This window comes from Eutrigla gurnardus (genome assembly GCF_963514095.1).
Source record: "Eutrigla gurnardus genome assembly, chromosome: 3".
NCBI classification, from domain to species: Eukaryota; Metazoa; Chordata; class Actinopteri; order Perciformes; family Triglidae; genus Eutrigla; species Eutrigla gurnardus.
The window spans coordinates 16,221,936-16,246,003 of NC_139917.1; the positions used below are offsets into that span (position 1 = coordinate 16,221,936).

Sequence of the window (24,068 nt, forward strand, 5' to 3'; positions counted from 1 at the left end):
CACAGAATTTCTGCTCAACAACAAAACGTGTTATCACATAGCACACACAATGAAAACAGTCTGATTGGTGGCCCATTTTACTGGTGTTTCTGACCGGGAGCTGGCCTCAGCCTTCCACACTTCCCATTCAAATTCATATGCAAGTTATTTTATGCCCCCTCTTGAATGCATTGTTTCTTTCTGCACAGCATCTTAATCTCTTTGCTGAACTGAGGCTTGTTGCTACTAAACGGTGAACGTAGCCACTGTCTTGGTATGACCGCACCGTTTCTGAGAAATGGATGTAAGACATAAAAGTATGATAAAATGATCCAAACTGCAGTGAAATCACCGCTGATGAGAAGTGATGCTCCTGTAACATCATTGGGATCATCCATCCTCTACAGCTTATCCTGTATTCAGGGTCGCTGACATTGGGCGGGTGTTCAGACAGGAGGCCATCATTTAGGACATTTAGAGCCATCGTGTCTTTGGACTGCTGTGATAGACTGGCGTCCTGTCCAGGGTGTACCCCACCTTCGCCCAATGATAGCTGGGATCGGCTCCAGCCCCCCTGCGACCCTGAATACAGGATAAGCAGTAGAAAATGGATGGATAGATGGATGTCTTTGGACTGTGGGAGGAAGCCAGAGAACCCGCGCTGACACAAGGAGAACATGCAAACTCCACACAGCAGGAACCCAAACCCGAACCGGCAATCGAACCAGCGCCCTCTCGCTGTGAGGGGATAGTGCTACCCACTACACCACCGTGTAGCCCCTCATTGGGGTCAATGAAACTGAAATATTCATTAACACATGAGCATTGCCTTCAGAGCTGGGAATTATTCTCCACCCAAGGCCCCCTAATAAAAATAAAAACAAGTTCTGTAATCTGGATGTGGATCAGAGTCGAGGTTCGTCTCCAGCTGATTTGGTGTAAACACCATGAAGGTTGTTATTGCAGATGTTGATGTCACATGGATTAAGTTTGGACCGCCTTACCAGTAGATTTAGATGCAACTCTGAAATTAAATCCCAATTTAGCAAGGAGAGGAGCTGAAATATGCATTCTTTACAACAGTTTGCAGAACGATGTCCCAGTCTGTGTTTCAGCTCCCGTCCAATTCGGTTCTGTTCTGATGTGTTATTGAAAGAAAAGCTGAAGATTTGTCTTTTTGGATCACAAACAGAAGTAATGTTGTACTTGAACCACTAGATGGAGCTGTTGAAGAGCAGAGAGGCACTAAACTTGTCTGCTGCAGGACCGGCAGTAATCCTGCTCTCAGAATCTGAGGATCAGAGCTTTACTTGATATTCTAAGTCTTGTATTTCTCTATATTCTATTTTGTGACCCTCTTCCACTTTGCATATGTCACATCATCTACTTTATGTTCTGCTCAACAGTACGATTTCTATCTCATATGATATCATTGCAATGTGATCGGCATCCGATACCAACAGGCTCTCCACATTAAAGAGAAGAGAATTGTCTGCCACAGATGCTGCTCTTCTTGTGACAGCTGTACAACAGAGAGCGGCGTATCATCGGCTAAGCTCGTCGTTCTGTGAGGCTACAGGTAATGTTAAGGATGATGACGAGCATGTCCACTGTGTGGGAGCTGGTAAGGTTCAGGGTTTTAGGAGGTTTTTAGTAGGTCTACACCAAAAACCCACCAAACCCAGACAAAGTGTTACCCGAGATATTACTCATGGGTTACGTTTGCCAAAAAGAGAAACCTACCATCTTCAGTCATATAGGCCCATACGCATGTCTGCACCCATGGGCCAAAAAACAAACTCAACAACAAACAAACTAATGGTTCAGAATGGTTTGAACTTTTTGCTTTGGAAAAAAAAATAAGACAAGCTTTCAATAAGACCTTTTAAGCATAAATCACTACAAAAGCAAGGTTATGTTTTCCATATCATACTTTACTATGTATTTTACCTGGGGCATGTAGCTTAGCCATGGTCTTTTATCGTGTCTCTGGCTGCAGTGAATGTGAATGAAATCAGCTGACGAGAAGTAAACATGGACCTAAGCTGTTGCCTATTCTTTTGAATCGGTCTATTCATAGACTCATTATATAGATCTCACTGATTACCCTGGGCCACCGCAGCTCACAGATAGAGGGTCTCTCTCTCTCTCTCTCTCTCTCTCTCTCTCTCTCTCTCTCTCTCTCTCTCTCTCTCTCTCTCTCTCTCTCTCTCTCTCTCTAACTGGTGTATAACTTAGCAGCTATTTCAGGCGGAAGCTTTAGCCAATAAGCTGCTGCTGATCCCAGCTTCACCGACGAACATCTCTCACTCTTCACTGCATTGGAAATTACTTGACAAATGAGCCACTTCTCACCTTGATTAAAAACAAACAAACAAAAATAAAAAACAGAATCATTTATTTGAGTGTGCAAATTGATGTCTAATGCAAAACAAGGGTTTCATCTATACCAGTGTTTTGGGCCGAGGTTGTGCTAGTGGATGTGTCCAGTTGAAATTAGGCTACATCTTTAAACGGTCACTGTACTTTGTAAGAGAAAACGGAGTAATATTAATCCTGAAACAGCTGCCAAAATTCTGGAGAGTTTTATTCTGCACTCAAAGAGACTTATTTTTATTTCAAGTACTGCAGGCGATCTACCTCTGCCTACCTAAGGAGGGCCAGGTTACCTTGGTTATATAACAAGTTTAGCCTTGTCATGACTTTACACGGCCCTTAATATAGCAGCTATAGACCAAATGCCGAATCCTTATGGAGGTCAAACACCTCTATGCCAAACCAAGTGTCACCTCAGGCCGCAGAATTGCATCAGTGTTGAAATACAGTATGTCGACTTAATGTAGAGAGCATGCATTTTTGAACAGTTTGTATTTTCTCTGGTTTCCTTTATGTCAGATTGCCCCAGTGACCATACTGAAACGTCATCATCCTCTGTGCTGAAAAATCACGCTCCTGTTCCCAAAAGGAGTGTGACTGACTAAGAAAACAGACCGTAATATTTTATCTGTGAGGGAATGTTATTATGGTCCTGTTTAATTGGAACAGATTCCTACCGAAAGGGGGGCTACAACAGACGTGGTTTATGTGGTTGTCTGTCTGTGGATATATTTTGACATCACGATAGCGTCACAACCCTGCAGACACAACACTTTACAGGTGTTTAGCCGAGACCAAACTGAAGGTCGAGTTTGAAGATGGGTGTAGTCCGAGCACGGGCTCCTAGGAAGTAGGGGCCTGGGAAGTGTGGAAGGGGCCACTCCACTTACGTTTCTAGTTTTCTTTTACTCAAATAAATCTACAGTTCTTCAAAGTAACTTTTATGCCAGTCTTTATTGTTGAATTCAAAACTCCTATTCAGTGCCAGTGGGGTGGAAGTATTTATCTCATTTGACTTGTTTTGACTTTGACACTTCCAATCTCTCTCTCTCTCTCTCTCTCTCTCTCTCTCTCTCTCTCTCTCTCTCTCTCTCTCTCTCTCTCTCTCTCTCTCTCTCTCTCTCTTTCTCTCTCTTTCTCTCACACACACACACACACACACACACACACACACACACACACACACACACACACACACGGCAACTGTTAGGTGGCTACGTTAGGTACACGCTACATAACAGAATAGGTCACATCATTTGAACTCACCTTCAGGTGGCTTTTGAAGCTTACAGTTCTCTTGTGTAAAGCCTGACCTGGCTTCAAGTGTGCACAAGCATCACACGCACACACACACACACACACACACACACACACACACACACACACACACACACACATGGGGCTAAAATTTTGCTTTGATTTCATTAAGATGTATTTTCTTCAAGATAGATTTACACATGTATTTTCCTTTTGCAAAACACCACATGATGTCTACACAGTCTGATATATAGTCTCTTGTCCTGGCAGCCACAAGATGAACCCAACGGGTCCACATTAGCATGTGCCAGTAGGCTTTATTGTTGTGCTACAAATGAGGGATTTGCAGCAGGTGCTGTATCTAAAGCCATAGACATGCAGGTAATGAGACACGTGGTGATATCACTTCCAACAACTGGTTGTTTGTGACGGAAACATGTACTGCAAACTTTCAAACTGGTCCAGAAAGAAGATGTGCATTCATAAAAATATGTGCTATGGCTTTTTCATTCACAGTTTATTTATTTATTTATATTTTTTTAATTAATTAATTTGCACTATAAAAAAACAACAACAAAAAACAAAGGCAACATAAATAACAAATACATACAAAGGAAATTATTAAAAAAAAGAAACAAATTGTGCCGTTGAGATTAAGAAAACCCATAGGGGCTTGTGAAAGAAATCTCACCTTTGACAACCCTAATTTAAATGTTAAAAAGCTCTAATACATACAATCATCATGCTGCGTCCCTCCTGGTCTATGCTGCAGTGTTTTAAGTCACACAGTAATTTAGATAGTTTTCAAGGACTTTGAGCACAGCAGTATGATCTGATAGGACAGCAGGCTTCAGACCCATCAACCCATGTAAGCTTGTTGTGTAAGATCCATTTGCTTGGGTGTGGGGATGGGAAGAAACGATGCATGACACTGGTGGAGGTGGGAACAGGTGGAGGCGGGGCTGGTGGAGAGAGGAGGGAAGATGGACGGTAATCGATGGCACTGATCCCCGTACTTGGACCGGAGAGGGAGAATACAAGGTGGGGAAAGGCAGAGGGGGAGATGTACAGGAACAGGAAAGGAGAGAGGCAGTATCAAAGGGGGGAGGAACAGTGAGAGGGAGGGAGGAGCCCTCGGTCCCGGTGCTTTCTGAACGGCCGTCTTGGAGCTCAACCTCAGCTGAGGGAGGGAAATCTCACTGAGGATTTACTGTTGGGACCTTCAGACTGAACTCTGAGCTCCCAGGACTTTTCTCCTTTGGGATTCAATTTGCTGGAATATTTATTCAGAGACTCTGCGACCTGCTCGAGTCCTAAACGGGAGATTTGCAGGTGTGGTATGAAAAACACATATATTTGTGTGCTTTTGTTGTGTAGCTGTAGTGTGTCTTTTCTCTGATGCCCTAATAGTCCTGCTTGATTTGAATTAAATGCTAATTTCACAGCTCAGTTTGTTTTGAAAATGTGAAATGTACGTTAAATGTAAGGTAAAAAAAACTTGGTGTCTCATATCAAACATTGTTTAGGGTTTATGAGATGAAGTTTCAACATTGCAGTTTGTCCCAGTGGAGGTGTTGCAGTATAGAATAATGTGAATGTTCATCAGGTACTATTTGTCCCTCAAATGCACAAATCTTTCTGTTGGTGTTTGCTTTTTGACTTTGTGCAGCGGCATCAGGGTGCAGGGCCTGAGGCTAATCTAAGTATATCTTCTCTGGGATTAAATAGCTCCCTAATGAGCTTTCACTAATGTCCAAGCTTCACTTAAAGGAGAGATCACACTGCGGGTTCTCAGCACAATGTCAAGGAGGCACAGCACACAGCACTTTAACAGAATTGTTGCTATTAATACTGCAACTATCAACTGGTATCAGCAATTTAGCACAGACTGTAATTCCAACATCAAGGAAATAAAAAGGTTTCAGCTCCAATTAAACTTCAAAGATGTTTCATACATTTTTGTAAGTTTACGTTAACAAATTATTACCTATTAACAGCCTAGTGAAAATAACATTCCCAGCAATTATTCTTCATCTAAGTCTTAAAATATAACATCTATTTAGTAAAATCCTGGAATCTGTCCTCACAGTTCACATAAGCTCAATAGCATTATATTGATGTTTATTTAGTATAAAGGCTATAAATATCATCAAGTTATTATTTCGGGATGGGGCTCATTCTAACTACTCTATACACTGTTGAGTCACTGTATTTATAATAATTTAATATATCTTATTCATCACTGTATTTGCTAACCAACTGTGGTGGTTAGATCAATTTTGCTTTTTAAAAAGCTCAATATTTTCCTCTGAGATGAAGTAGTGGTAGAAAGCAGTAGAAAATATGAATACTCAAGGAATGCACAAGTGTCTTCAAATTGTACTAGAGTGAACGTACCACGACTAACGAGGCCTGTTAGTCAGTTATACTGAAGACAACATATTTTTACGGATTAAGAAGTTTATCTTAATGTATTCCCTTTTAATTTCATACACAGACATTAAAGATATTATTGATCTGCTCCCTTGCATTAAAACTATGTATTTCCCACTTTGTCTTGCAGTGAGTAATATGAGGAAGCCTTTGAATGGGCTAGATCCTGGAATCAGACTGCAGGGCTTCCATTGTGTTTAGACCGGGAAGCAGCATGCAAACAAATCGGTGAACCGCCGCGGCCTGTCAAACCCCCGCCCTCGTAGCCACCAGCACCACCAGCCCAGCTCCGGAGGGGATCCCAGACCCTTCCACTCTGCCTGACGACCTGCGCCAAACACCATGGATTTCCTGCTAAGAAGTCGAGACAGGATGGCTTCCTCCAGCTCTGAGCCTCTTCTGGGACCTCACAGCAGCTGCGCCAGGCACCACTACCACGGCGTCAAAAGAAAGCTCCGGCCCGCACGGATTCTGGGCTTCATCGCCGCCATGGTGGCAGTCTGCACATTCTGTTCATGGAGTGCCTTGTCGCTGGTCACAACAGTGGCACGGGAGCTGGAATCGTCGGCTGAGGGCTCAGCAGAGGCGGCGGTGCCCCAAAGAACTCTCATGCAGTACCACAACTTCTCAGCCACGCCAGAGGACACGCCGGTGGCCATGAAATCATCTGAAATAGAGATGAATCATGGGGACTACCCAACAGACTACTTCAGCGTGGAGGACAGACGTGAGGGCTATGTGATTTTCCATATGTTCGGCATGTTGTACATGTTCATAGCCTTAGCCATTGTCTGCGATGAGTTCTTTGTTCCCGCACTCACTGTCATCACAGAGAAGCTGGAGATATCTGATGATGTAGCAGGGGCCACCTTCATGGCAGCAGGTGGCTCCGCCCCAGAGCTCTTCACTTCCGTCATAGGAGTCTTCGTCTCCCACAGTAACGTGGGTATCGGTACCATCGTGGGCTCCGCCGTCTTCAACATCCTGTTTGTGATCGGGATGTGTGCCCTGTTCTCCAAGGAGGTGCTGAACCTCACCTGGTGGCCTCTGTTCAGAGACGTCTCGTTCTATATCGTGGGGTTGCTCATGCTCATCTATTTCTTTCTGGATAATGAAATCACGTTTGGGGAGAGTATCAGTCTGCTGTCGTGCTACACCTGCTACGTGACATTCATGAAGTTCAATGCCAAAGTAGAACTTCTCATCAAGACCCTCCTGGGCAGCAACCAGGTGGACGAGCTGGAGACGGCACCAAAGGTGAGCCTGAGTCTTCCCATCCACCCATCCATCCATCCATCCATCCATCCTTCCATCCACCCATCCATCCATCCATCCATCAATCCATCCATCCATCCATCCATCCATCCATCCATCCATCCATCCATCCATCCATCCATCCATCAATCCATCCATCCATCCATCCATCCATCCATCCATCCATCCATCCATCCATCCATCCACCCATCCATCCATCCATCCATCCTCTTTTGATACCTACTCTACTTTTGTAACTTTCTGCTTTATTCACCCCCATCTTGGTTGCCAGCAGCTGATCCATATATTCATCCATCCATACAAACATTCAATGCAATGTTCTCTTTCACTGAAGTGAAACTCTCTTAAAGGTTGAACGTATCCAGTTAAGATTCAGAATGGGGAATGTACAGCTCTTTTTTTTCTTCTTTTCTCTACGTGGTCATTTATGATTCTTGACATCCGGTGAGAGGATGGGGTGACGACATTTATCCAAAGGAAACCTGACTGTTTTTTGATTTTCATCTATTGATGATTGATCTGAGAACTGGTGTTTCATAATGAAAATATTCCACAGAGTGAACCCGTCATGGCCGCTTACCTAGAGGATAGTAGTGCTTCTGTTCTGAGAAGTAGATAGGGTGTTGAACAGACAGAACTCTGTCAAGCAGCCAAACCCTCTGGACTTCCTCTCTGGAAGCTTATGAAGATTTATCTTAACCTGCCACCTGGACAGCACCAGACGCAGAGCCAGACTGCAGCCTCTTGGTGCTGACTAAGTCCAGGAACAGGCCTCGTCTTCCATAACTACTTTAAGTGACCAGGTCCAGACAAATAGACACTATGAGAATAGGACCAAAGTAACAGAGCTTGTCCATAAAACATCCCCATTTTAACTGGATTGAAATGCAAAAGACATTTTATGTTAAAATACTTAAGAAATGTAATGAATTGTATTTCATATTAGGTTGTTGATCAAGGTTTCAGTGTTATTCCCATCTGCCATCATGTTCAGAGAATCACTTTTGAGGCGATTGAACATTCGGATCACATAAGCTGTAAATGTGGTCCGAACTACTGAAGCCTGAAATTATAAAAATCTATTTGACTTTCAATCAAAACTCTATCCAATTTAGAATTTGTGCATTTATAGTGACAAAGGAAGCATGTAGTAGTTTTATCAGGTTTATATTTATGAACGTTATTGCACCAGAACATCAGCAATAACAATGCGAAATTGCTAAATATCACACACTCCTAGTTTTATTTTTTAAATGAAAGCAGCTGAGGGAAATCAACCAGAAATCCTTGTAGCATCTCTTCAACCATCAGCACACTCCTTCAGCTCCTCTTGTCTTTGTCCCGACATTGGAATAAGTGGCCTCTTGACTCCCGAGGAAGGTCGTAGCTCCGAGTGTTGTCTGTCCTCTATTTCGGCTCGATAAACATCTGGTCACAACTTTAGGAAAGGATGAGACTCGAGAAAGCGCTCCAAGCTATTTATCAGAGGGATATTAGTGTTATTCTTCTCTGAAAGGCTCTTTCACAGTGTGACTGATGCTCAGAGGATGCTGACCTATGACACACTTACCAATGGCTTCGCAGACACTAAACCAATCACTTGATGTCAGCCAGGAGACGATGAGGGGGAACGTGTCATTTTGAGATTAGCTCGGAGCGCTCGCTGCCGTACTCAATGACAGCAGATTCAAGACGGGGTGGGGGAAGGTTCAACACACACAAACAACACACAAAGAGGCTATTTTGTTTTTCACGTCTGTCTCTCCGTCTTTTTCTGTGTGTGCAGCTGGAGTCAGATGAGCTGCTCTCTGATGTTGTAATCACATACGGCACTCAGGTGACAAACACTTAAAATACAGTAGCCTACTAGACCGACATCACCCGCTACCAGTTATTCAGGGGCACACGCATTGCACTGCTGCACATGATCTGGCTTGTTGTTTTATAGGCTAAATTCAGTTAGACCTGTTAGAAAGTGCTGTGGAAATGTATCCAGGAACAAACTGTTAAGACGCAGTAGTGGTTGAAAACACGTCTTCTGTGGTAGTGATTCAGGCCAGGAGAAGTTCTCACGTTTTAGGGAGCAGATGAGCTCATGATCACCAGGCTCCAATATGGCCGTATCTGCTTTTATCCCCTTAAATGCTTAGGTAACTGTAAACAACACAGCCTGCTTCCTAAGAAGCATCAGATTTCTTTTCCATTTATTTCGGGGCTTTATAGAGTAACGATGGCATAGCAATCACTGATAGTATATTCAATAGATACACATTGTTTTGCCTCGGACGTCTTGCTATTTTAATTTTTTCCCCCTAATAATGGACTGATAATAGCTAATTTAACACAGATATTTCTGTTTCACCATAATCAATTCACCAAGAATCAGTTCAATTTTGTCCCCAGGCCCCCAAATGTATCATCTGAACTGTGTGGTACATCTATTCCACTTTGGTATATTTGGTGCAATTCTGGTTCTTAACCTGTGAGCACGTCCAGTATATTTGGGTGCTGATCAATGTTGAAGAAGCACTCTTTGACATTTGTGCCCTTCTGAGAATCAGCTGTTCTTCAGGCTGCCTCGCCTCAGCCCAAGAACAGCTTTTCTCTTGCTGTCGTCCGGCACTTGATGTCCAACTGCCTTGCCCTCATGTGTCGGTAGCTGCTTGATAATCCCCCTGGTTAATGCCCTCCAATCCTATTAGATCCACTAATAATAGTCAGACGCTCCTAAAAGGAGCAAGAATCAGCCGATCACTGACAGAAAAATGACTGACTGCTCCTTCCTCAGCCTGCAGTCGTGCTCATAACTGTGTCGTTGTTTTTTTTTTGCTTTGAGCATAGGAGCGGATGTTTCGGGTGGTTTTGCACAGTACATACAGTGTCTGTGTAGCGAGGGAGACAGAGAAGATCCGATGGTTTTCTTGCCAATGGCACTAAAGACGACAATCCTCTCTGATCCCCTTATCAACTGCTTACCTGCGGTGACGACAGCAAACATGCAGTTTGTAGTTATCCAACAAAATTACAGCAGAAATGATACAACCTTTATTTAACGACAGTGAGTCTAGTTCTGTTCTTGGGTCAGCACAAAGCTTAACTGACTGATTTTACACTTGCACAGCCAATCTGACTTTTTTTTATTATTTCAGATCATTGAGATCAGTGATAAGGAATGCCTCTATAACCGTTGGCGTGTCATGTTGAGCTTATACTGCAGAGTACCAATTCCATTAAATTGCAGTTGTTGTGTGCGTCTTAGAAATGATTTTAATATTTGCTGATGGATGAGAGTGAAAGGGAAGTGTTTGCCAGCACAGTGACCTGTGAAGGTTGCAGGACTTCACACGCAGGCTTGAAAAGCACCGGTCTAAAAGTGGTGATCTCTGCCGATTAATCCTGGCTAAGTCCCACAGCTTGGACACTCAGGTGTACACGAGAGAGAGAGAGAGAGAGAGAGAGAGAGAGAGAGAATGGAAATGTGCGGTAAATTTGAAAGGTGAACTGACGTGATGACATTGATGATGATACTTGGGATGAAAGGTGTAAATCTGTGGGATTTTAGGATTTGGAAGTCTTCCAGTGTTTCTGGACCAGGGATGAGACCACTGAACTGGAACAGCAGCTCAGTCAAAAGTGACACAAATATTTTAAGCTTGAGGCTTTCGTCTTCTCCCTCTAAACAGATCATCTCCGGGTCTCAAACAGCTCTGTTATAACATGAATAAGCTTGTAGTAACTCTTTACTTCCTAAGATAGAACGATTCTGATGCTTAGGTGTTATTTATTATAGTTTGGATGACTGCTATCTAAATTAAAGAACAAAAGAAGATTTTTATGGAGAAAGAATTTAAAATTCTGCTTCATAATTCACAGTGGTCAAAAATGGCCCACGTTGAGCCACTTCATAGTGGATGTCATTTGTAGATATGAGCAGTGTAGTGCTTGCTTTCATATATAGATGATCTAATCTCTAAATGTTTAACTATCATAACAGTTAATAATCTTTACGCAATATTTGATTTGATTGTTTGCAACCTGCTGGAATGATGAGCAAAAAAAAAAAAAAAAGTAGAGGACCGTCGACTGTTATAAAATCACTTCACTTGCTGGAAGCCATTGATGATTGTTGAAGGAAAGCTGAGGGGGTTTAACACTTCAGAGCGGAGAGGAGGGACATAAGCCGTAAGGGGCGTGATGTGACAAAGATGAGCAGCGTTTCAAAATAACTCACAGAATACAAATATGTTACAAAATGCAACAAGTATCTAAGTTTTCTGCGGTACAATTGATGCAATTAAAATCTCATTTCATTCTCAGCATCTTACAGCAGGTTAAAGGTGTCTTTTGTCATCAAGCAGCCATGTGAGCGCCGACCTACATGAACTAATGCCCAACTGGCCTCGGCCGTTAGAGCTGCTCAGCACTCACATTGATGCAACCGGCAGCTGTTCACAACGCCTTATGTTACTCCTTCACTTTGAGCTAAATATGTTTCCGTTCATTTTGGTAAATAAAATACGTAACCAACATGAAACGCCTCCATCTTCAGTGGAAAAAACAAGCTTTGCTGTGGTTATTTACAAAATGACCGCCTGTGTTTTTAGCCAGGTTTGAGTCGTAAGTGAATCCTGTATGCAAATTCACAGCTGAATGGAAATCATGAACTCTAAACAGTAGCCAGGCGGTCTTCATGCAGCTGCAGCAATGAACACCTGCTCAAACAAACATGTGGCAAGTCTATCGAAGCGATACCCCTTTAAAACAAAAAGAAAAGCCTATATTTAGCCTACTTTAGCTGCCATAACAGCAGCAGGTGTCTTGTCAGATGCAAGCTAAAGGGATTATCTGCTCAAACTGGGGCCTCCATCATGAAACATGTCACAACAAAACCCTCCGCTTCTCTCCTCGCTCTCAGCGGTTGTCTGTGTTGTGCTTTTCTAAAAGTCTCAGTCTGATAACTTCCAAGTTATTCACACATTTGTACTCTAGAATATGAATTAGGAAGTCTCGGCTTGTGAAAGCTTACTCTATTAAGTTGAGAACTATTCAAGGAAAAAGGCGGGTTAGTAATGACTGTCAATCTGTGATCAGGGCACACGTGAGCGAGCCAGTGAGTGGATTTTAAAATACCTGCACTGTAAATGTAAATGTGTAAAATCATTGCAATGGACAAAGAAAATGACAGTTGTGTTGATTTTGCTGTTGCGTTTCACTTTGGAATTCAATTAATTCCATTCCTTAATTACAATGAAAAAACGTCTTATACATAAAACCTCTCAATATTAGTTTAATAAAAAGTGATTGGTCAGTTTATGAGGATTGGTTGTAAAATATACATACAAAAGTATTTGTTAATTGTTACACTATGCTGTTTAGAAAAAGTAGTTTTGAGCCTCTATTATACTTCATCATAATTCCTAAGATTTCTCAACAATCAATTTTGACTTACTTTCCAACCACACCATAAATGATGCCGTGCCTCGGTTCTTTGTTTTACTCCCGCCCAGCTTTCATGGAGCAGACTTGCATCCGATTCATCTTAACTTTCAATAAAAGCTTCTTTATTGAGCTTACGTGATCAGAGCAATATGATTTTTTTCTCCAGGTCAGAACATTACAGTGTCTCTCTCTGTGTGATGTTACCCACCTCGTCTACACAGACCAGTACTCATTAGTGCAGTGGATAGTGTTGTGTGGTCGAAAACAACCACGAGGCGACTTATTTCAAAAGTTTTAGTCATTACAATAATTTGCCAAATTCATCAAATGAGACCAGCTTGTGCAATCCTCTTTTGATACATTTTGTTGTCCCAACAAACAATTACATTTGACGGTACAATATCTACCCCCCTGTTTTCTTGAACGTCTTAATCCCTGATTCCCACACGAAACCCTCCCCACATTAACCACCACAGTCTCTATCTGTCCCAGCCTGTGGACTGTGAGTGTGTTGCCTTGAGTGGAAGTGTGCTATAGAGATAACATTTAAAAAAAGCCTTTTTAACCCCTTTAGATGACACCCATGGTCATATTGTGCACCCATTTAACAATATATGCAAAAAAAGCTGCACTGCTCTTCCATTTCACACTTCTTCTTGTGTGTTTTTGATGTTCGTTCATCGTTTACTGATGCGTTCGGTTAGACTAACTGCTTAACACTTCTGGGTTCATGAGGGTTTTATTGGACTGTACTGTAACTGTTATAATTCATTCTTGCACCTATCCCCTCCCCATCCCGCCGTTGTAGTCATGCAATCCAATCCAACAATGCCACACAAATCTAGAATGCTAATGTATTGGATTGCATATAGTACATGTGTTTGTGTTACTGTCTCCACGCCTTGTCTATACTACATAGAATAAAACCTACACTGTACTTAAATTGGTTTCTTTATCTGTGTTTCTAAAGGTGAATGCACCTGAAGATGATGAGAACAAGCTGACGGTGAGTTTGTTTTGTGTGTCTGAGTGTGTGTGGGGGGGGTTTGGTTTATGTTTATGCACCTGCATACATTTACAGTATACTATATCTATCAAAGTCAGCCATAACACATTTTATAGAAAACAAAAGGTGTACATTCTCCATATGAGAAACTTGTAAGCTGCAGTCGAGATAACACATTCAAATAAACTCTCCACCATCATATGTGTCCGTGTTTTAAGAGATATGCATTTTTAGGATAAAAATGATGAATGAAGCCAAATGTAGAAGTCGTTTCTATACATTCATTTAATACAAATTGCTGTATTTGTGTTATTTTTTTCTAGGCCAAACCGAGGCTGCAGAGGGAAGGCAGCTGTGCCTCTCTACACAACACACTGATGAGGAACAGCATCTTCCAGCTGATGATCCACACTCTCGACCCCCTCAGTGATGAAGGTATGGGTAAGAAAAATCTCCACCTTTTCAATTATACCCCCACTTTCCACTTCTTAGTACGTCCTTAGCTCTTTCCAGTAGAAAGTAGTCCCACCACTGTGGGATGCTATTACACAGTGAATTGCTATCATAATTAATCACAAATGTTCAGGAGACCATGGGCCCTTTTGTTTCAGGACGTTTCAAAGAGAAGGCGTCAATCCTTCACAAAATGGCCAAACAGAAGTGCAAAGAAGAAGCTGCCAATGCCAACGGTGTCGGTGAGTAATCAGCCGTGAGCTCGTGAAACCTACGTGCTCATTTATTCATGTTTTATCAGCAAGATGTATCTAGTTATCGGATCAAGTCATCTGTCATTAGATCGATTCATTATTAAGGGGCGTATTGTTGTGATGCCATGTTATACTTAACAGGAAATTAACAAGTATATTTTGTTTCTCAACACAGGAGCCCTCTCCCAGACACAACCAAGAAATGCAAATTGTACAGTTTCCTCTCTTCTCTTTTTCATATCAATACTGTTCTTGTGGACAAATTCCTTAAATGCTATTCTTATCTCGCTTCTTTTTCTTTCTTCAAGCTGATAAAAACATCCCCAACAGTTCAAATGTCGCGGTGGAAGTTACACCACCCATGAACGGCATTGCAGGAGGAGACGAGGTTTGCCTTTTACCTTCAGATCTAAATTATGTTTCTATCAGCAGAGTACATACAAATAAGGAAGGCAATCACGTAAAGATGTCTGAATATAAATATTCTATGATCTCCTTCTGCAGGGCGGTGAGGAAGAGGAGGATGAAGACCAGCCTCTGAGCCTGGCCTGGCCTGACACCAACAGGAAACGTATCACCTACCTCGTCATCCTGCCCATCGTCTTCCCTCTGTGGCTCACGCTGCCCGACGTCAGGAGAGAGGTGACACCGAAGTTTCTACACTCTTGTTGTGTTTTTAAGCATGAGAAATTTGTGAATCTTATTCATTTACAACATGGCCTGCTCAGTCATTTTTGGGAGGTACAGCAGGTTCCAGTCTTGGAATCAAAATACTGAATTATATGTTGACGTTGTCCTAAAGTTTGAGGTATATTGTGGTCGTGGCTGGGCTAGAGAACGATTGATTGAGTGGTTGACTGTCTGATAGATAAACATTTGTTTTTGTTCATTGTTTTAGAGCTCAGCGAGGTTCTTCCCCATCACTTTCATTGGCGCCATCAGTTGGATTGCTTTCTTCTCCTACCTGATGGTGTGGTGGGCTCACCAGGTACTTCACACAGACACGCTATTTCTACATATAACTGCTCTATTCTATTCTATTTCTGAGGCATTTCTTGTGAGTCAGTGCAGCAGTCAGGGTGTTGCATGTGTGACCACAGCGGCTAATCTGGGCTAATCTGCCATGATCTACCGCCAGATCAACCTGTAGCGCTCTATTTTAACGGCGCAAATGCAGACAGGCCTGAAGCAGGAGGTCATGTGAGCAAGGTCGCCGAGACGACGTACCTGCTTTTTTACTTCACGTGAGTGCCGAGTGCTGCGAGCCAGGTGTTAGGGGAAGCCTGTCACATACCGGGAATGCCGTAGCAAACACGGTGGAGCACAGAAGAAGAAGCACTCTCCTCCCACAGATTTAGAAATGTGTGATTTTTAATAATCATCTGGAAAATATGGTATTTAAAAAAAAAATCTCTCCACGTGATGATTCACATAATAGCAATCAGTTCGGTATTATTGTAGAGTTGCATTTAAATCGATTTGCTTCCCTGACAACAATGTTACCGGCTCCATGTGAGCTTCTGTTGGGACACAAATACCAAACGCAAGGGGAAAAGGCTTTTCAGAGGATCAACATCAACATGTAATAGCACCTTTTGCACTGGTCTTTGCCCCACCACACAATCTTTTTCTGTCCCACCACCTCTCTGAAACTTTATATTTCTCAGCCATTCCACTTTTATTAACCTAAAAAAATATTATCTCAAAACACTATTCGGCGGTGGTGGACTCATGCCTGTTTGAGGGGTCGACACAAGTTTTATTGTACAATAGGGGCATCCAAGAGGGCACTTTTGCTGCGGTCTGCTTGAACATTGAGCAACTTATTCTTTCATTCAGGTTGGAGAAACGTTCTGGATCACAGAGGAGATAATGGGTCTGACCATATTAGCAGCTGGCACTTCCATCCCTGACCTGATCACCAGTGTGATCGTCGCACGGAAAGGCCTCGGCGACATGGCCGTGTCCAGCTCTGTGGGCTCCAACATCTTTGATATCACTGTGGGGTGAGTCCTGCACGCTGCCAGCAAACATGCAGTGTGTCACAACCTAAACAACACACTCACTCTTCCCCATCTCCCTCCAGTCTGCCATTCCCCTGGCTCATCTACAACATCATCAACGACTTCAAGCCGGTGCAGGTGAGCAGCAACGGCCTGTTCTGCGCCATCGTCCTCCTCTTCCTCATGCTCCTCTTCGTCACCATGTCCATCGCGGCTTGCAAATGGAGAATGAGCAAGTTCCTGGGCTTACTGATGTTTCTGCTCTACTTCGTCTTCCTCGTCGTCAGCGTCATGCTGGAGGACAAAATCATCATCTGCCCCGTCACCGTCTGAGGGAGAGAGAGAGAGCGAGAGCGACTCCCGATTGAAATCAGCAATGATCAAATTATCCGATCAGAAATTAAGCGTAACTGTGCTCATGTGTACAGTGTTATTTTCTAGAGAAACATGCTCGCACTGACACAAACTGTCTCTTATCTGTCTCGCTCACATACACAGTAGAAGACTGCACACACACACACACACACACACACACACACATACTCAAGTGAAAGGTGAAGAAGACAATTGCGGGTTGTGGATGCCAGGAAGGCAGAGGTACTGACTTAAATCAAATTCAGGCCGGTGCATCGCAGCTATCCAGCAGCTGGCGTAAAGGCTGCACACCTATAACAGACTTTCTGCCACCCGATAGGAGGGGCTCCTCTCTCTTTGGTTGAAAGCTGATGGACAAGGTCAATGTGAACGGCACCAGAGATGGAAATGGCGATTGAAGATCACCAGAGATTGTCAGGCCTGAGTGGCAGTATACCTCCAGTACCTCCACTACTCATGCAAGCAGCCAAGTTAAGCATATGAATGGAATATTGGGACTGAAGGAGACATTATTTGTTGTTGTTTTAAAGGTCAGCAAAGCTCTGGAGAGATCCTGTATGTTATGGGGTAAAAAAATTAAATAAAAAAAATAACGGGCTGGAGATGCACAAAATGTGTTAGCTGCTCAATACACCTTCAGATATCTTTATTTCACTTCCTGTATGGCTTACCAATGTCATCAAAAGATATATATCCAGTGTTAATAGCTTGTTTTCAAATGCAGTATATTTGAGGACATATCTGGCAGAAATGGTTATTTTACATCCCATTCATGAATATCTATAGTAGGATACATTAACTACTAAATAGTTAGATTAGAACATACACAGATTAAAAGGACCTAAGGTGTTTTCATGCTCAATACATCGCAATTGTGTGACCTTTTTTCCTTTTCTGTCTGGCTTTACATGCACCACTTTAACAAGACATGACTTCTGTATCCCGTCTCAAAACGGGAGGATGTTGTGCATGGAAATGTAAGAAACAGGCCAGTGTCCCATTTCCCAGTAAATGATACAGTCTGGGCAATAAGTGGCGGACTAAAGATTAGTGTTCTCCATCGTATTTTACTTGATAAACTCAAAGTTTTTTTGAATTATGTATTTATAAAAGGGAGCATGTTCAATATCAACAGGTATCACAAGGTTTCCTCTGTCATGTTTCGATGTAAAAAAAACTCATGTACTGTATAACCGCTATGTTCACATACATTTATCAGGTTCAGTGTGTGATACAATAATCATAAGGAACATCAAGTATGCCCATAAGTTATTTTTAAAACAAAACATTGTAAAGATTCAGTTTGTAACATTTATACATTTTTGGCTATTTTGTTTTCCTTCAATCCATCTCTTTTGGATTTACAGGGAAATAATTAGCAGAAAGCATGTAGCTTCGTCTTCAATAGGGTCCTTCTATAGAGCAAACAGAAGGACCCCAATAGACCACATTTCCATTAAAATATATGATGTTTCCATCATCTAATAAAATGCAAATATTCTGAAGCGGTTGGGAAAAATTAAAAATATCGCAATAAAAAAGTATCTATAACTCAAAGAATCTGTTTCCTTTACCGTTATTGCATTTTCTCCCTTTGCTTTTTTTTAAGAATCCGGTTGGATCTTTTTATGGGGTTTCCTTTTTTTCTTTTAATCAGCAAAGTCAAACTGTCCTTAAAGCAACAAGAAGGAAGCATACTGATGCAATGCAGATATAGAAGGGATCCATTTAAGGCCGGTGTCCCACTAAATGTACCACAAATTTAATTCATCTGGTCTTCATCAGTTCAACCAGCAGTTTTACTCTGGGTTTGATCACATTTGTGTTTCTTCCAGTTAAACATAGACACATTTTTCTTTTTTAGATAAATGGATGTTTTCCTGATGACATTGCCATGGCAATATCAGTTTGTCATTCCAAAGGGGTTAACAATTATATTTTTTGTCACCCTGTCAACCAAATATTTTTTTAATTGCATGTTTTTCATAAATTGCATGATGTTTTTTCCATGTGAAAATGAAAAAAGGACTTTTATTCTCCATAAATTATACCCCAACAATGTCCTATATCTTGCAAAGTCAAACATCTGTGTTTCATTGTGCGTTTATGTGTATGAAATATTTGTAAAATGTAATGAAAGACAGTATATAAGCTCCTTTGTGTAATAGTCAGCACATAGTTAATCTCAACACAGCTTCTATTGTCGCACTCCAGAGTTAGACTGACTATATAGAATCATTTCTAAATCTTTCTTGCTTTGATGGATCATGTGAATGTGACAAAACGTGTGTATGAATGAGTGCATTAAAAAAATCTGTAAGACCAGTTTGAATACCTTGACAAATGGTAAAATGCTTTTGTATTTCCCTTTACGTTATGCAAGTATGGAATCATATTAATGTACTTGAAATGTGTATTATACTGTAAAAACATATATAATTCATCTCTATATAAAGTGTTATATGATCAAATAAATGAAACCTCAAATTTTCATCTTTGGTTTTTGGAGTCAATAATAACTGCAATAAATTTAGAACGTTTTTGCTTTGAGACATGTCATCATTTCTGTAGAGCAACCTCCATGATATTGAAAGTGTAATTCTAAATAATTCCTCTCATTACATTATTACTTTGAAACAGAATAGAATAGATATTCATTATAACTTGGCAATTGCTGGGTTCATATGACATTTTAAATCTAACAAACCACTTGAAAAGTTAGGTCACTTTGCCTCCCAAGCTCCCTCGCAACACCGATCAGATTTGCAGTGTCATCTATCAGGATGTGATCGGCTTTACTTTGACACAAGCCTCTTACAGCAGCATGTGTGGCCCACTGCCATGAACAGTGTGATGCAACAGGGATTCACCGGACACCTGTGGACAACCGATAAAGGACACGCTCACCTGTCTACTTGCTATTTGCGTTTCTGGAACTTCACCCTCTTCTTTGTCTGCGTCTGATATGAAGAGGTCACAGAGTCCTCCTGTCCACCCTGTAAAGGGTATCAGCATATTATTCCTATTGTCTAAGACGATAAAACATATCAGTAAACATGAATTACAGCTCTCATTTGTGATGTCATTAGGTATTATGTATGGAACTCTAAAGACAATTAATTGGTAGAGATGCTATAGATTACACTGAGAGCAGGGGAATGTGCTAGGTATATGGGTACATGTTCCCTGTACTGAGAACACTACAATACAATACATTTATCAAATTTAAAAAAAAACTGAAAACAAACATGTGGGTCCACAACATCAGTCTCCTATTCATTGTATGGGGCAGATTTATACTTCACAAGTTTGAGACTTACTTCTCTGGATCCTGTTATAATAATAGTAATAATAATAATAATAATAATAATAATAATAATAATATGAATAATATGAATAATATGAATAATATGAATAATATGAATAATATGAATATGTGTAGTGCACTTTTCATTAAATGACTCTCAGAGTGCTACATAAAATTTTTAATTGTTAATGTCGGTTGTGTTCCCCTTTAAGAAGGTCCGGGTCTTTTGTGGCTGATATAGACAGCGGGAACATTTGAAGTTATCAAAATCTATTTCAGTAGCTACACATATGGACGTGTGTATATGAGATGTTAAGACAGACACTAAAAACATTTATTCTAAAAAAATAAATGCATCCAGTGAGCCTTTGAGCATCAACTAAAGTGAATGGTAGATCCGATCGGAAAACCCAATAAAAAAAAAAATAAAAAAAATCTAAAACTGGAATTACAATTTCTAAAACGAAGCCAATGCAAAAATGAGTAGGATCAAGTCGCTGGCCATTCACATGCCCAATCAGAAGGGGGCGGTAATGCACCCAAACGGTAAAATAACTAAGAAGAAGAAAACCAAGCAACCGGAAGCATGCAACTGTCAGTTTTGTAACAACAGTACGAGCAAGCACGTCTGGTCTGCAGACGCACTTCATCCATTACTATGCGGTGACTGAGAGAGCAGCATGGATCCGCTAAAGGCAGAGGGAGTGAAAACTGCCGGTCCGGTCTCAGAACAGAGTCCTAAACCGGAGCTTTCTGCGGCGATGCGGGCGAAGATCGAGCGGAACCGGCAGCGGGCGTTGATGCTCCGGCAAGCCCGACTAGCGAGCCGCTCTTTGTCCGGTGTGGAGGGCTCAACTTCGGCCAAAGTCTCCAGGACCATCGACTCCGGTGCTGGCTTCTTCATCGAGGAGGAGGAGGACGGAGAGGAAGAGCAGAGGACCAGGAAGGTTGTGCATCAGCCAGGTGCGTGGTATTTTCGTGTGTGTGTGTGTGTGTGTGTGTGTGTGTGTGTGTGCGCGTGCGCGTGCGCGCGCGTCCATATTTACATGTGTGTTGAGTCTCGGTGTGTTTCTTTTCCAGCTCCAGTGATCGAGCCAGACTACCTGGTGTGCGATGAGTGTCAAAAACCTTTCATGGACTCCTACCTCAGCAACAGCTTTGACCTGTCTGTCTGTGACAAGTGCAGGTAGATACATACAAACACACACACACACACACACACACACACACACATCTGCATGTGTTTGTTGCAGAACATTCAAAGTGCCTAAAAAAGGACGTTTTCACAGTTTTTTGAAAAGCATTTTCTAAAGTCAGTTTTGAATTTGTCAAATTTTACCATTTTTTCCATCCATCCATCCATCTTGTGACATAGCCACATGAGGTTACACGGGTTATCTAGAGTGGACCAGAGATATGTAAATGAAAGTGCCAGATGTTTTAAACCCTTGCAAGGTGAATGGTGCCTCGGGTTACTCATTTGGTTTTTGTGTGTTTTGCTAATGTCAAAAAGCCATATAATGCAGGCTACTGTGATTCTGCCATAGATGACAGGACAACAAGGTGACTGGGATTTAGACCTGGTGACCTCAGAGGGGAAGGGGAGGAGCTACGGGCAGGAACCAGGAAGCTGGGCCAGAACAGAGGAGAAATGTTTGGTGTGGATGGGAGAAAGATGTGTGGTGTGTTTGAGAAATTAAATTATCCTGTAATTTTAAAACCCCACTAAAATCCGGAGAAGGCCACGCTATCAAGGCACTCGTTAAGAGTCAACCTCGGGAAAAAGGGAATGACTTAATGAAGAAATACCCTTGTGGAGTATTCGCTTGAATCTGCCTTGCCGGTGAGATCTTTCCCTTTTTTCCTTTTTTGTTCAATCATTGCTAAGGACTATTTTTTTGTGTGCTTTTCGTGGAATACTTTTTTTTTTTTATGTTTTTGGACTTTTGGTGTTTTCGGTTGCTGGACTTTATGAGACTTGGGGAAGGGGGAAATGTATAAATCCTATGGTGTATGAAAGCAGTGTGTTGGTTGAAGTGCATTGGTGTTTGGTGAAGCTGCTGATGCTGTTATCAAAATAATACAAAAGTTTTGGGAAACTGTTTGTAGATTATTCTTTTTGTTTATATCTGATTGCTGTCGTGTATGGGATTGATGGGGTTCATTGCGACTTGAGATGGGTTTACAAATATAGTTTAAGTATATGGTGCAGTTTCTGAACATAATTGTGATTATTTCCTTGAGAGAGAATCAGGATGATTGTTAAAATCTATTCATCTATCCATCTGTCCGTCCGTCCGTCTCCCCTCAACATGCAAAAAACAAATAATACTTAAAAACAAGTCTAACATACAACTTTATTCAATATGTGCTGTCAATAAACTGTGTGCCTCTCTCGGGCGTCTCACCAAACAATCCATCACACACATTTCCCATCATGCTTGGGCCACATATACACTTATACTGATATATCTCCCCTAAGCTTATATCTAATGACTGAAAATCAGTGAAACGGATTAACAGTAAAAGCATCTCTCCCCCTCAGAGACAACGAGGAGAAGCATAAGCTAATCACCAGAACTGAGGCCAAGCAGAATTACCTGCTGAAGGACTGTGACCTGGACAAGAGAGAGCCTCCACTCAGGTTCATCCTGAAGAAAAACCCTGTTAACACGCAATGGGGAGACATGAAGCTCTACCTCAGAATACAGGTACTCGCTGGAAGACCGGGACTGTGTGTGCCAAATTAATTTGGAGATGAAAGATCTTGTGCTCTTGGACATTTAGCAATTGTCTAACAATTTATATACTAAGTTATCAATTAATCAGAAAAATAATCAATCATTTTCTGATCACAGGCCAAATAACCCCTCTTGTTTTTAAAGAGTCTATGTGAAATCTGTATTTGTGTTACCCAGGTGAAGAAGCGGTGTATGGAGGTGTGGGATTCGGAGGAGGCCCTGGAGGCGGCCAAAGAGACGAGGGAAGAGAACAGGGAGGCGCAGAAACAAAAACGCTTCAACAAGAAGGTCAAAGGTTAGTTTCCTGTTTGAACCCACGTAGCAAGTCGGTAGCGTTGCGCTTAGTTTAAAAATCAACATTTGGACATGTGCATCTTCTCAATCAACTGAATAACCTCTGGATGTTTCGTATTTTTCCGTTTGTGTGTCAGAGCTGCGCAGGACGGTAAGGAGCAGTATTTGGACCAAAGACACCAGCGTTCACCAGCATCAGTATGGACCGGAAGAGGTGGTGGATCTGGAGGAGGACCTCTATAAGAAATCCTGCACCACCTGCGGACATGAACTCACTTACGAGAAGATGTAGATATTCTAACACACACACACACACACACACACACACACTGACCGTTACGGGTTCAGTCTACAAGTAAAGATTTTTGGTGCTTCTGTGGGGAACCGTTCCTCTCACAAACCCCCATTTTGTGTGTACAGGGTCCTTGAAAGGTGCTATATAAATGTAAGTTATTGTTATTATTATTATTATGTACTGTATCTCCGCTGGTTGATGAATAAAACACTCCATCCTGATCACTTACAATCTTACAATACCCCTATCGTGTATGACACTTTCCAGGCCACTGCGTGTTGCTTTACTTCCTCTTTTATTTGTAGGATATAGAAATTCCGTCTTGCAATAGACGAATGAAGGAAGGCAACCATAGTGAAACTCGAAAATTCCATCTTGCATTAACTAGTGAATTGTGTGGCCCACTTCATGACTGCAACAGACATGGCAGTAAGAAGAAAACCCTAGAAAAATGTGACCCTGAATACAGGATAAGCGGTAGTCGATGGATGGATGTTTTTAGACGCAAGACTTGGGAGTTCTTGCAGATTTTGGTCACATTTACCGTGATGTGTTCACTGCCATCATGTAAAGTCTAAATA

General features: G+C 41.8%; 2 protein-coding genes across 5 annotated transcripts; both read left to right on the forward strand.

Moving 5' to 3' along the window:
• Positions 1–4,662: 4,662 nt before the first annotated feature.
• On the forward strand, positions 4,663–19,329 carry LOC311011136 (solute carrier family 24 member 2). Of its 4 annotated transcripts, none has more exons than XM_084005895.1 (12): positions 4,663–4,944; positions 6,176–7,302; positions 9,107–9,157; positions 13,730–13,765; positions 14,089–14,206; positions 14,377–14,454; positions 14,648–14,683; positions 14,781–14,860; positions 14,977–15,114; positions 15,371–15,460; positions 16,312–16,478; positions 16,559–19,329. In XM_084005895.1, the coding sequence occupies exons 2-12, from the start codon at positions 6,388–6,390 to the stop codon at positions 16,806–16,808; spliced, it is 1,959 nt and encodes a 652-aa protein (XP_083862021.1). In that variant the 5' UTR covers positions 4,663–4,944; positions 6,176–6,387; the 3' UTR covers positions 16,809–19,329. The 4 variants fall into 4 exon arrangements, with proteins under 4 accessions (XP_083862021.1, XP_083862022.1, XP_083862023.1 ...); XM_084005896.1 differs by having other exon boundaries at positions 14,089–14,200; XM_084005897.1 differs by lacking the exon at positions 9,107–9,157 and having other exon boundaries at positions 4,664–4,944.
• A 1,414-nt stretch (positions 19,330–20,743) lies between these two features.
• On the forward strand, positions 20,744–23,728 carry xpa (xeroderma pigmentosum, complementation group A). Its single transcript, XM_084005149.1, has 5 exons — positions 20,744–21,120; positions 21,238–21,343; positions 22,703–22,868; positions 23,076–23,193; positions 23,330–23,728. Exons 1-5 carry the CDS (start codon positions 20,838–20,840, stop codon positions 23,482–23,484), a joined length of 828 nt encoding a protein of 275 aa, XP_083861275.1. The 5' UTR covers positions 20,744–20,837; the 3' UTR covers positions 23,485–23,728.
• The last annotated feature ends 340 nt before the right edge of the window (positions 23,729–24,068 follow it).

Coding starts and splice junctions, on each gene's coding strand:
- LOC311011136 (XM_084005895.1), top strand. CDS start 6,388: ATGGATTTCCTGCTAAGAAGTCGAGACAGGATGGCTTCCTCCAGCTCT. Junction 13,766..14,088: donor ATGATGAGAACAAGCTGACG/GTGAGTTTGTTT, acceptor ATTTTTTTCTAG/GCCAAACCGAGGCTGCAGAG. Junction 14,207..14,376: donor CCTCAGTGATGAAGGTATGG/GTAAGAAAAATC, acceptor CTTTTGTTTCAG/GACGTTTCAAAGAGAAGGCG.
- xpa (XM_084005149.1), top strand. CDS start 20,838: ATGGATCCGCTAAAGGCAGAGGGAGTGAAAACTGCCGGTCCGGTCTCA. Junction 21,344..22,702: donor TCTGTCTGTGACAAGTGCAG/GTAGATACATAC, acceptor TCTCCCCCTCAG/AGACAACGAGGAGAAGCATA. Junction 22,869..23,075: donor AGCTCTACCTCAGAATACAG/GTACTCGCTGGA, acceptor TGTGTTACCCAG/GTGAAGAAGCGGTGTATGGA.